Source organism: Ostrinia nubilalis, chromosome 4, assembly GCF_963855985.1.
Source record: "Ostrinia nubilalis chromosome 4, ilOstNubi1.1, whole genome shotgun sequence".
In the NCBI taxonomy this organism is placed as follows: domain Eukaryota; kingdom Metazoa; phylum Arthropoda; class Insecta; order Lepidoptera; family Crambidae; genus Ostrinia; species Ostrinia nubilalis.
In genome coordinates this window covers 6,653,951-6,668,013 of record NC_087091.1, presented here as the reverse complement: position 1 = coordinate 6,668,013, position 14,063 = coordinate 6,653,951, and the positions used below count along the sequence as shown (strand labels likewise).

The 14,063-nt window shown below is 47.8% G+C and overlaps 2 protein-coding genes across 2 annotated transcripts; both read left to right on the top strand.

The window, feature by feature from the left end:
• Positions 1–1,039: 1,039 nt before the first annotated feature.
• On the top strand, positions 1,040–1,606 carry LOC135071353 (protein enabled homolog). Its single transcript, XM_063965144.1, has one exon. It carries the CDS (start codon positions 1,040–1,042, stop codon positions 1,604–1,606), a length of 567 nt encoding a protein of 188 aa, XP_063821214.1.
• A 195-nt stretch (positions 1,607–1,801) lies between these two features.
• On the top strand, positions 1,802–6,703 carry LOC135071352 (uncharacterized). Its single transcript, XM_063965143.1, has one exon. The coding sequence runs from the start codon at positions 1,802–1,804 to the stop codon at positions 6,701–6,703; it is 4,902 nt and encodes a 1,633-aa protein (XP_063821213.1).
• Positions 6,704–14,063: the final 7,360 nt, after the last annotated feature.

Here is a 14,063-nt window from a genome sequence, read left to right as displayed (position 1 = left end):
CGTAATACAGTCCACTTTCTCTTAGTTGGTTCTCAGTTAGTAATGTGTAAAGTCTCTAATTAATTAATTAATTAATGTGATATTGGAGATGTATAAATTATAGTTTATTTTAGAAAACAGTCAAATTATAGTTTATTTTAGAAAACAGTTAAAATGTATAGTTTATTTTAGAAAACAGTTAAAAATGTATAGTTTAATAGCCCTTTGTTTATGTATGATACTTAAATTGGTAATTTCACCTAGTAATAGTTGACAGATCGTGTTTATAATATGTAAATTAGAAAGATAATTATGTGTAGATCTTTATAGTTATTTACTTTTAATTGATGATAGTCTTAATTAGCCATAAAGGCAATTAATGTAAAATAGTGTGGCCAAATGAGCCCTATTTTGTGTACAAATGCTTAATTAGTAATTAACCCCGTACCTGTGTACCTTTATTTACCTATCGAATAGTAAGAAGTAATTTGTCTGAAAATAAATAACATAGATTCCAAAGAATAGTGGAAGAGCTAATTAGAATCCGATAAGAATTAGGTCAAGGTCATAGTTAAAAAATAGGTCACCGAATAGATAAAAAACAGGCTCTCTATACGGTATTGCCGCCCAGGGGGGGTCTAAATTAGAAAGAGAGGGCAATAGATTTGCTGTTTCATTAGAGCGAGAGGCAGCTAGGTTTTCTCACTCTAATGAAAGTAAATAAATATCGGGGTGCCATCCGGACCCAGTCAGTTCCGCGTTTTCTCCTCAACAAGCTACAACACCAAGCTCTCGCCACTGCTCCGAGGAACCAGTCACAGTCTCAACCACAACCGAGTTATTATTTCTGCGCTCCCCGCCCCCTTCGTCTCGCTCTCCCGCTCGCGCTGCACCCCGCATCGCGCCGTGTCGGCGTACGGTATTCAGGGTCCGCACAGGGTTGCTACCCCATACCGTCCGGCACATTGGTCCATTCGGAGCCGGATTGGACACTTCGGCAGCAAAAGCGAGTGGGAAATTTCATCGGCTTCATAACCGGAAGCAAGGGGAGCGTAGTAAAATGCCGGTGACTCGGAGTAGAGGCAGACCCGCGGAGCCGATCGAGGCACAGGAGCGCCCTGAGGAGAGCGCTCCCGCGACCGCGTCACAGTCAGTGGCGGCCCCGAGGCCGTCAGCGCCGGAACCGGTGCGGCATATCGAGCCGCCCGGCTCCCCGTCGGAGGCGCCACCACCACCGCCACCACCGTCGTCGCAACAGCAGCACGACGACGCAGCAAGAGCGTCGTCGACGAAATCCGACCGTGCGCGAAGGATCGCGCGCGCCAAACAGAAGATAGCCAGACTCAAGCTGGAGCTGGAAGAGGCCAGGCTTGCCGTCCTGGAGGAGGACAGCCAGGACGGCGAGTCGGTCGCATCGGGTGAATCGCTGGGCCAGGCGCGAGTGGCCGAGTGGCTGAATACAGTGCCGCCGCCACCGCCCGCCGCGCCGCTCAGTGCACCGCAACAGTCTACAGGCGTAGCACCGCCGCCCGGCGTGCCACATGCACCGCCGCCCGGCGTGTCACACGCACCACCGCCGCCACCCGGCGCGCCACACGCGCTGCCGACCGGCGTATCGATCGCATAGCAGCTCGCCGCGCCGCTATCGGGCGTGGCGCCGCCGCACAGCGTACAGTTGAAGCAATCGTCGTCATCGAAGCCGCCGCCAGCAGCAACGGGGTATCATCGGTCCGAGGGACAATTCGACCTTAACGAGCTGGCGGCCGCCATCGCGCAGGCCGCGCGCCCACATGGGGCCACGCCGCGATTCATCGGAGAACTGATGCCCTTCGGGGGCTCGCATCTCGACTGGCTCGCCTTCAGAGCGGGCTATCAAGAAACAGAGAGATACTTCACAGAAATCGAGAATACAGCCCGCCTGCGACGGGCTTTGAAAGGAAAAGCCAAGGAAGCGGTTAGCAGTTTACTCATAGTAAACACTAGCCCGGCGGAAATAATCGGCGAACTCGAGACAAGATTCGGCAGACCGGAGACGATTGCGCTCGCCGAGATCGAACGACTTCGCAACGTACAGAAGCCTACAGATGCGCCACGGGACATAATACAGTTCGCGAGTCGAATAAAAAACAGCGTCGCTACACTCCGCGCACTCCAGCAGCCGCAGTACATGTACAATCCGGAAGTGGTCAAGCAAGTGACAGAGAAGCTGACGCCGTCGCTGCGGTACCGGTGGTTCGACTTCAGCCGGGACCAGCCGCCAGAGGAGCCGGACCTCGTGCGCCTTCACCGCTTCGTGACCAGGGAGGCGGAGGCGTGCGGGAAGTACGCAGACCCCGAGCTCGTCGGCGGCGCCGAGGAGCAGCAGCAGCGCGCGGCGCCACGCAACCGGCCGCAGCGCGCCTACAACAGTCGGAGTGACAGCGAAAAGTGCGACAACAGAAGCGAAAAGTGTCCAGTGTGCAGTTTACCGAACCATAGCGCCGACAAGTGTAGAAAATTTGTGCGTGCGAACAACAGTGAACGATGGAGCATAGCGAAAGCGGATCGACTATGCTTCCGTTGCCTGAACCCCAGGAGAGGGGGGCATAAGTGTGAAGACCGTCAGTGTGGAGAGGACGGCTGTGAGAGGACCCACCACCCATTACTGCACTTCAAGAAACCCGAAGTGCCAGCCAACCGGAGTGAAACAGTGACAGCAGCAAATTCATCTGGAAAGTCAACCGTAAGTTTCCTCAAAATTCTACCAGTGACAGTGGTGGGCCCCAAGGCCAATATAGACACATTCGCACTATTAGACGACGGCTCGACAGTCACACTCATAGACGAAGACCTGGCTAAGCGCGCGGGCGCTACAGGACCCATAGACCCATTGAGCATAGAAGCTATAGCGGGGGCCCGCGTCACGCGTACCGACTCGCGACGAGTGAAACTTGTGCTACGAGGGCAGGATGAAGAGCACTCCCTGCGAGGCCGCACTATCAAGAACTTACGACTGGCGGCCCAGCACATTGACCGAGACTTGTCAAAATATCAACACCTTCAAGATATCGAAACGCGAGTGCGGTATGCGGAGGCGCGGCCCACTATCCTGATCGGGCAGGACAATTGGGAACTCCTACTGGCCAACGAGGTACGACGTGGCGCCGCAACAGAACCGGTGGCGTCCCGCACACCCCTGGGGTGGGTGCTCCACGGCTCAAGCAGCCGGAGCCTGGGGCACACAGTCCACCACGTATACAGGCTCAATGAAGAGAGCGACAATAGAATAGAAGAAATGATCAAGAAGCATTTCGCAATCGAATCGTTGGGCGTGACGCCCAAGAAAACGCGCGCCGACCCCGAAGAGCGGGCGCTTCGCATCCTGGAGAGTGAAACCATCAAGCTGCCGACAGCGGGCTACGAAACGGGCCTACTTTGGGCCACCGACCACCCCGAGCTGCCCAACAATTACGACCAAGCCTTGACGCGCCTACACAGCACAGAGCGCAAGCTGGACAAGCAGCCGGAGCTCGGGGCGGCGTACGAGCGGCAGATGACACAGCTGATAGAAAAAGGATACGCAGAGGAAGCCGCCACCGCACCATCGACCACCGGGCGCATCTGGTACCTGCCTCACTTCCCGGTGCTCCATCCAGCCAAGCCCGGGAAGGTGAGGCCAGTCTTCGACGCCGCCGCTCGCACGAAGGGTACGTGCCTGAACGACCACCTGCTGTCGGGTCCGGACCTCCTGCAGTCGCTGCCGGGGGTGCTGATGCGCTTTCGCCAGCACGCCGTCGCCGTCGCCGCGGACATACAAGAGATGTTCCTGCGAATACAAGTTCACGAGAAAGATAGAGATGCGCTGCGCTTCTTGTGGCGTTCACACCGGCGGGAGGGACCGCCCACAGAGTACCGGATGAAGTCGGTCATCTTCGGAGCAGCCTGCTCACCGTGCACGGCGTTGTTTGTCAAGAATCACAACGCCGAGCGTCATCGGGCCGACCATCCGGACGCAGCCGAAGCCATCGTGCGTCATCACTACATGGATGATTATCTCCAGAGTTTTGAAACAGTTGAAGAAGCAGTTAGAGTGAGCACCGACGTGCGCACAGTGCACGCGGATGCCAATTTTCATTTGGCCAAGTGGGCCTCGAATCGATCCGAAATACTAGAAGTCCATCGGGCGGAAGCTGCCGCCACTCGGGACGTCACACTTGAAGACATCGAAGAGAAGGTCCTGGGCCTCACCTGGAGGCCGACCTGCGACACCTTGGGATTTAATCTGAACTTCGCCCGGGTGCCAGACGTCGACAGCGGGCAAACTCCGACGAAGAGGGAGGCTCTGCGGACAGTGATGTCACTGTTCGACCCGCTGGGCCTCGCCTCCCCCATCACCATCGTAGCAAAACAGCTGCTACAAGAGGCGTGGCGCGTAGGCGTCGATTGGGACGTCCGCCTGCCGCCGCCGCTGTCAACGGGCTGGAGTGAGTGGGTGCGGCAGCTGGCCGCGCTCCGAGACGTCAACCTGCCAAGATGTCACCCTGGCTACAGCCGGGCGACCCGACGCGAGCTGCACACCTTCGTGGACGCCAGCGAGAAGGCCTACGCCGCTGCTGTCTACTGGCGCACTGAAGACGAAGACGGTAGAGTGCACGTGACGCTTGCCGCCGCCAGGGCGCGCGTGGCGCCCCTCAAGCTGACGTCCATCCCAAGGCTCGAGCTGCAGGCCGCCGTGCTGGGCTGCCGCCTGGCCCGCACCGCCGCCGACGAATACCAGCTGAAGGCAGACAGAAGAGTCTTTTGGAGCGACTCGAAAACCGTACTCGCGTGGCTGAGGGCGGGACCCCGCTCTTTCAAGCCTTTCGTCGCACACAGAGTGGCAGAAATAGAGGAAGACACACAGGCGAAGGAGTGGCGGTGGGTGCCGACCCAACAGAATGTGGCTGACGACGCCACCAGAGGAGCGCCGGTCAACTTTACGCAGCATCATCGGTGGTTCACGGGACCGAAGTTCCTGTATGAGCCTGCTGACAGCTGGCCGGCCGAGAAAATAGAACAGGCGGCCCCAACCGGAGAAGAGAGGACCCACTCCGTCGCATCGAGCATCGTCGAGCCCAGAGTCTCCGATGCATTACCGTCACCACACAGATTCTCGTCGTGGCTGCGCCTGATACGCGCCACGGCGAGAGTCCTCCAGGCGATACACCGCTTCCGTGCTCCGCTGCGCCGGGCGCGCCCGCAGAGCGCCAACGTCAACAGTTACAAGCGGACAACTCGAAACACCGAAGCCGACCCGACGTGGCGCCGTGTCGCCAAGCCGACCGCGCCGCCCACGCCGCGCCGAGCCGTCCTTACAGAAGACGTCATACCGCCGTTGGCCGCCGAGCACATCGTGTGGGCGGAGGAGCTGTGGGTGCGCGCCGTGCAGCAGGAAGCGTTTGGCGCCGAATTAGAAGCTTTAAAGAAGACAGAAGCAGTGTCCAATGACAGCCGGCTGCGCTCACTCGCGCTGGCCTTCGATCCGTGCGAGCCGGTGATTAAGCTGAAATCGAGAATCACGGCCGCAGAAAACATCACAGAAGAACAGAAGCATCCGATTGTGCTGGATGGAAACCACCAGTACACCAAACTCTACGTGGCATGGACGCACCAGAAATTACACCATGGCGGCGTGGAGACAGTCCTGAACGAAATCCGACAACGCTTCTGGGTGATCCGAGCTCGTCCCATCGTGCGCAGCGTGATCAAAAGTTGTCAGCAGTGCAGAATTCGGCGCGCGGTGGCCGCAGTACCACCGACAGGCGACCACCCGACGGGACGCCTCGCTCACCATCAGCGGCCCTTCACCTACACCGGCCTCGATTATTTCGGGCCGCTCTCAGTCACCGTGGGCCGACAACACCAGAAGCGGTATGTGGCGCTGTTCACATGCCTCACCACCCGGGCCGTGCACCTGGAGGTCGCGGCCTCACTCTCCACCGACTCCGCCGTCCTCGCGCTGCGCCGCATGATGGCGCGCCGAGGGCAACCATCAGAGATCTGGTCGGACAACGGCACCAACCTGCGTGGTGCCGACGTCGAGCTCCAGCGGGCCGCCCTCCAGGCGAGCCGGCAGGAGGCCGCCAACCACCTCATCAGATGGCGCTACATACCGCCGAGCGCACCGTTCATGGGCGGGGCGTGGGAACGCCTCGTCCGGTCCGTCAAGGACGCCCTCAGCACCGTCCTGCGCGAGCGTCACCCCCACGAAGAGACGCTCGCCACTCTGCTTTGCGAGGCAGAATACACAGTCAACAGCAGACCACTGACCCACGTGTCGGTGGACCCCGACGACGCCGAAGCCTTGACCCCCAACCACTTCCTACTCGGGGGGTCGGGCCGCATCCAACAGCCGGGGACGTTCACCGAAGCAGACGTCGCCAGCCGCCACCACTGGAGGCGAGCTCAGCGGCTAGCCGACGAGTTCTGGGACCGCTGGGTCCGAGAGTACCTGCCGGAGCTCCAACACCGGCGGGAGCCGCACGGGAGCGGAGCACCGCTCAACATCGGCGACCTCGTGCTCATCGCCGACTCCAACCTGCCACGCAACGTGTGGCCCCGGGGGCGCGTCGTCCAAGTCTACCCTGGGCGCGATGGCATCGTGCGCGCCGCCGACGTCGCCACCCGCACCGGAGTCCTGCGCCGCCCCACCAAGAAGCTCGTCGTGCTGCCCACATCGACCGTCGTGACACCGAGTGAGGTGTAGCGCCGAGTCAACCAGCGCTACACGGCGGGAGAATGTGCACGACGGACGGCCTCCGAAACATAATAGTTGTAAATAGTTTTCGTTTTGTTTCAATTTTGTATCGTTTTTTATTTTCGTTTATAGTTAAATAGTAAATAGTTTTAATTTTGATAATTTCGTAATACAGTCCACTTTCTCTTAGTTGGTTCTCAGTTAGTAATGTGTAAAGTCTCTAATTAATTAATTAATTAATGTGATATTGGAGATGTATAAATTATAGTTTATTTTAGAAAACAGTCAAATTATAGTTTATTTTAGAAAACAGTTAAAATGTATAGTTTATTTTAGAAAACAGTTAAAAATGTATAGTTTAATAGCCCTTTGTTTATGTATGATACTTAAATTGGTAATTTCACCTAGTAATAGTTGACAGATCGTGTTTATAATATGTAAATTAGAAAGATAATTATGTGTAGATCTTTATAGTTATTTACTTTTAATTGATGATAGTCTTAATTAGCCATAAAGGCAATTAATGTAAAATAGTGTGGCCAAATGAGCCCTATTTTGTGTACAAATGCTTAATTAGTAATTAACCCCGTACCTGTGTACCTTTATTTACCTATCGAATAGTAAGAAGTAATTTGTCTGAAAATAAATAACATAGATTCCAAAGAATAGTGGAAGAGCTAATTAGAATCCGATAAGAATTAGGTCAAGGTCATAGTTAAAAAATAGGTCACCGAATAGATAAAAAACAGGCTCTCTATACGGTATTGCCGCCCAGGGGGGGTCTAAATTAGAAAGAGAGGGCAATAGATTTGCTGTTTCATTAGAGCGAGAGGCAGCTAGGTTTTCTCACTCTAATGAAAGTAAATAAATATCGGGGTGCCATCCGGACCCAGTCAGTTCCGCGTTTTCTCCTCAACAAGCTACAACACCAAGCTCTCGCCACTGCTCCGAGGAACCAGTCACAGTCTCAACCACAACCGAGTTATTATTTCTGCGCTCCCCGCCCCCTTCGTCTCGCTCTCCCGCTCGCGCTGCACCCCGCATCGCGCCGTGTCGGCGTACGGTATTCAGGGTCCGCACAGGGTTGCTACCCCATACCGTCCGGCACAGGTAGAGACCATATTATATTGGTATTGGTAATGTTTTCATTCGAATACTAAACACCAATGATATTCTCGAGTAATCATACTAATACTCGAGTATGTGTACGAGAAATCTGATTCGATTCTTTCTTTACCAGCCCTTCACTAGGCTCATGTCAGCTCTCACTGACACTGGAGAGCTTGATATTCCGAACAAATCGTGTTGCGCTCTGACCATGATGTATGCCGGTACAAATTGGATTTATTTCCCGCTTTCCCCTCGCATTGGTGGAGAACAGAAACTGTTATTGCACGTATGAACGATGAGGTGTCATGAATAAAATATTTTGAACGAACGCGTCACGCACCCGAAGGCTCCAGAGATTTCAATGCACAGATATAGGATACAGCGAAGCATTGTCAACGATATATGATTAATGTGCCGATGTCAAATATCACGGGAATTCCTCACGGGAATCCCCTATGGAAAATTCATGCTAGAAAATGTGGGAAAATATTCCATACGCTTCTAATTCATTAATAGTTTCTTTATCTGATTTAGTTAAAGTTCAAATAATTAGTCACATTATTATTTTGTTATAGAGGTAATAGAGGACCGAGTATAGGTACTTGCATAAACCTGATTTGTCATTCATATTTATGTATGAACGTAATGTAAGAGTATGTATGTAGGTACATGCCAACGAATATTATGCAGTAAAGGTTCTGAATATTCTTAAAAGTAATTTCTTGCAATTTTTGTTGTGATAGTTTCGTTACTAAATATTTTATAAGTAAAACTAAACTAAAATTAATAATGTGAAACAATTAGGCAATAATCATCAAATTAATAATGTCAATGGCAGAACACTAAAAATAATGTAACACTGTTTTCCACGCGCAGTTCCCTTTGTTGGACTGTCCGTAATAACACTAAATTTAGATTACACCATTCACGGAAAATAACTGACGTAGAAATTAAATTAAAATACCAATGCGAAATCATTATACGTGAATTCTACGGATGAAATTGAGCAATCAATAAGCAATTTCAACTCGTTATGGATGATAAGCCATTGTGTTTATGTAAGTATGGTATACTTAGCGACAACTAATGCATAAATAAAGAGGCCAAGAAAACTGAAAATCTTTACTAAGTAATTTTGTCTGTAATTCTATCTTTTACGCCTCTGGCAACTAAAGTAATTAAAACATTGTCTATTTCGTCAAATTGTCAATTCTTGTTTCGGTTTAAGGACAGTTTTATCAACAACTAGTTTTGGCACAAAACCTACCAACTCCTACGTTATTCTAAAGCTTCTTTTTTACCTGAAAAAATTAAGTAGTTCGTGTTGGATGTCACTAAATCTCAAATGACAATCTCGCGTGATCCCCCTGATACAAAGATAAGTGAATTCTCCTACAAGACTTATTGCGCACTATTTGAAATCAAGGCTAATATTTTTGCAGACCTGAACAGCTAAGAAAAAGTCGCTAATAGCAATGTCTTACCGTAAACCAATACAAGAATGAATGGTTCCCATTTTTGCATGCAAATGGCATTTCGTGGATTTATGCTTCATTGCGAAACGACTCATTCCTATTTAGCTTTCTGTTTTATTTGAATATTACCGTAATATCTATTTTTGTTGTTTTTCCATTGGCTTCGACGGCACACGATTTTCCACCCTCCAGCGATTGCCTAAAGCTTAATCCGTAATGACAACACACGTTCGCATTCGAGCATTGTCTTTGGGGACATATATTTCAATAACCTCGGTGCGGTATCGCGTATAAATCGTTCTTTTAGACGTTTGACAATAATTTACTTCAGTAATTTGCATCCGGTAAATTATGAGGCTACAGTAAACAGTAATTGACTAGCCGGATTGCGGTCGGATCGATTTTTTATAAGCATTAACGGTAACCATTACCGGCGTGGCTAATCACTTTTCAGCTTGGGTATTTTTGCCTTGATATCGGTCGGCGGTAACGACAAAACCGTGCTCTGACCGGAGTTAATAATTGATGGTGGTGGCGCACGTAAAATGCCACTTTTTTATCCCATTTAAAAATTAACCTATTTTTGTGGTACAGTTTCAGGTGACGTGACGTGGTACGTACCCACGGCTGGTGACGCACGTACATTAGGTCGATCCTGGCGACTTGTATAAATAATGCCACGGCCTGTGGGGTTACTCCGAGGAATGTTGTTTGAAGTTTCGAATGTTGCCATCCCTCTCACGCAAAGAGACATGCCTTCATGAGCGACGGTGACAGAAAAACCCGAAACTACGTTAGCAGCGTTTCGGGATAGCCCTGCTGACCTCGCAGCCGGCAGTCCCAAGTTGCTGACCACACAAATTGTATCCATTTGTTGGTACTTAACTTAGGCGTCGGGCATATGTGAAGCCTAAATCTTTTTTAGGCCCTTTTAAATCCCTTTTTTATTTAACATTGTGCTCGTGAACTAAAGGTCATAGCTTTATTTTAAAAATTATTTAGCTCGCCGCTTAGTTATTTTACTAAACATGTGAATTATATCATTGAGTTTCCGTATTATAGTACAATTACTCCTCATTGATTAACACGTGCTGTACCTGGATTTTTTTTATCCTATCATTCAGTAGCAAATAAATACTACATAGTAAAAAAGTGAAAAAAAAAATTCGCTATGTAACCTTTTGAACCTACAAGGGTACTTTCAATTCCTTTTAGTCTTATCCCAAACTGACCTGTTATTTTATCCAAAAGCAATTTTGTACCAACTCTGGGCGTAGTCCAAAACTATGTCTTAACTCCGCATTCACACACTGCGGAAGTCCAATTACTTGGCTGCATATAAGCCAAACAGTGTAATGGTGCCTACGTCCATTATCGCGGCCCGAATTGTTTCCTTAGAGCCGGATGAACTATCAAGTTATCTGTGTAATGAACCACGAACGTTCAGGTAATGAACTAATTAATCGCGGCCAAGTAGCTGACAAAGGGACCGTGACTGATGCATCACACACTTGCCGCAGTGATGGGTTTGTTGTCGTTAACCAAAATTTGGTGTGTAATGGCAGATTACATTATAAAGGTCCGTGTAAGTAGTGACGGCTTTTTTCGGACTTCGCTATCATTATCATCATTATTTCAGACAAAAGCCGTCCAACCCCAATGACTTCTAGATTGGCCAGTAGGCAGCTTTCAATTAAAAAAATATGTACTTATTTGAAATGTGTGTAAACGTAAGAAAATATTTCATGCAGTTGTTATCTCTAGTATAGTTTGTCCGCTGCGCGGGTTCATTCCTTTAGCCCACAATCCAACTAACAGAGCTCATGGCAGTTTTCTTTTAATGTAATAATGTTATTTTGTAACAAACTAAGCTAAAAATAAGTCTTCATTGACAAATTGAGTCCATTGCCTATTGTATCATTGCTGGTGTCATTATCTCGGCCCGAATTGTTTCCTTAGAGCCGGATGAACTATCAAGTTATATGTGTAATGAACCACGAACGTTCAGGTAATGAACTAATTAATCGCGGCCAAGTAGCTGACAAAGGGACCGTGACTGATGCATCACACACTTGCCGCAGTGATGGGTCTGTTGTCGTTAATCAAAATTAGGTGATTAGAACCATTATATTTTCCATTATGACTATGTTTCTGTGGAAGTTTTTAAACAGGGGTTGTATTTTAGACCGCTACCAACCGGACAACATGGAAAGCATTGGGGGACGCCTATGTTCAGCAGAGGACGTCCTATGGCTGAAATGATGATGATGATGATGATAGTGATAATACATCACTTAGGCAAAAATAGCTGAAAAATAATAAAACCAAAAATGAGCAAAAACTTTTTTTTCAGTTGTGATCTATGTAGATCACTTGGATTACAGGCATTTGAGAAAAACCTTGGTCTAATTACTAACATGACTATGTTCAATCTAATGTTCAATAGGCACTTATCTTGGGACTGCCCTTGGTAGGGTAACTCCACTGTGGAGCTCACTCCATCCACAGGGCACGTTTCTCGCCTTGGTCGTTTCTAGTACCCAAGGCGTCGACCACTATACGTCAGAGCGAACACCCCAGGTTTTTAGTGGGTTCGAGCCCCACATAACCTGCCGTCCCCGGCGGTAGGTATGGATAGACCATTTTTCTGGGTTAAAAAAAGGCCTCAGTGAGATTAAAGGGACATACTACACATCAAATCTGTGCTGTTATGACTGCACGGAAATTAAAAAAAAATGTCAACGATTTCGTGTCTGTGAAAATGCGAGCCCTCAGAGCTGAATTTAATTCTGATTAAAGTAAAATTATGTCAAGTGTTGTCTCACTTGTATGTGCTAGGTGAAGATAAAGTTTTAATTTTACCATCAAAACTTAACGGGCTAAAATGTAATCATTAATAATTTACTACAATGGCCCAATAGCCCTCGTCCGTTTCATTTGTATTCCGTTACATCCTGAAATAGTGCGAATATTTTGTGGGTGACTGTGGCCAATTGTGACGTCGTCGTGACTACTGTCATACTTACCCTCGTCATGTCACAATCCTCTTAAGTTGTGTCACTAAATTTCCTCCAGCTGTTCCTGTGTATTATTGTTATTACTACCCCGACAGAAGATAAAAGGAGCGGAATTGGTTTGTTGTAAACGTGAATAATTTATCAACAACACCAATTTATTCAATGTAAGCCAGGACGTGTACAGGCAATAATGTTCTCTGTGACTATTTTATCACCTAGGTATAGCCGTTGGGAATTATGTAACACAAAGGTAGCTGCGGTACTTTGTTAACGAACCTAAAGGACTGAATTGATATTTACTGAATAATTGCCGTAGTAAACCTACCTACCTGAATACTATAGCACAAATTACTAATAAATTACTTGACTACCGTGTAGCCCAGTAGCCATAAAAAGAAGGAAGTTTAGGCCTTGAACGATGAACGTTGGAATCACCAATTACTACATTAAACGGGGAAAAGGTTAAGGACACAAAATATAAGGAAGTAGGTAGCCAGTTTCTCTGTGGTTGAGGATTCTGAGTGAAGCGCGCTTTCACCTTCGGCCTGTACCTCACTTTCCATCAGGTGGAAGCAGGCCAAGAGCCTCCTCGTTGTGGATAAAAACAAAAAAAATCTTGATTGAGAAGAAATACTGTTAAATTTAGCCAATCCATCACAGAATCCATCAATTTGCGTCTCAAACTTGTAAAAGTACAAACTCATTACGCTTACATAAGCGCAGTGTGGCACCGCGATGCGCAGCCTACCTATCAAACTGGGAACAAAGCCGACTAAGTCTTGTATTATGCAAACAAGCATCATGTAAGGCGTGGATTTATGAGGCAAGTTCGTTGAGGATCGCACCCCTCACCCACGGGAACACCCGCTGACTACTGCTCCATATATTCATATTTGGTTAGATGGAGAGGTTCTTCGCTCCCAGACGGTACGAGTGACAACGCTTATAAATTAACGATGACAATAATGTACAGACAATTTTTTATATTTTTCTGGACTGGAAGAAATCTCAATATTAGTTATAAAAATCAAATCAAATCAAACATATTTATTTTGCGAACATGGGTATTACAAGTATTTTAGTATCTCCTTCTCCCACCTTTTGGCACGCAAAATTATAAATCAAACTTATCAATTTTCATTTTGTTACTTTGAGGTTCAATTAAAGCTCGAACAGTGTACTTTTTAAACTTAGATTTTCACACACACGCTTTAAACGTACGAGTCTACTCATAACTATAACTGGTCGTGTCTGAGCCTAAGGTCTGAGTATAAGAACATAAACAACTTAAAACTACACAAAGTTAAATTGTTATTAAAAAAACATGTGTTGAATATTTAGGCTGAGTTACACCACCTAACTTTAACGGTAACTATGACGATAACCGGTGCATTTTGTATGGAGTTTGACAGATTTTTGACGTTTGTCAAAGTCGAAGTAAGATGGTGCAACCCAACCTTAAAGAGTCAATTGACCTGACCTAAAAGGGTCACACAATAATAAGTAATAATCATAATGTACTACTTTGATCAAAGTAAAAAATATTTACCGAAGTTCTTTATAAAAGTTAGTTTCTGCAATTTGAGAATTTTGAAAACTTCTAGAAGCGTTTTAACAAAGTAGAAAGATTGATATGTAGACGCCTGCTCAATAAATCAAAACTTATAATAATTTCACAACATACGTTTTGTTCAAGATTTGATAAAGTATAAAGTACGAGTAAAATTAACAAGTTATATCAGTGAATACTTTTATAACTTAGTAAGT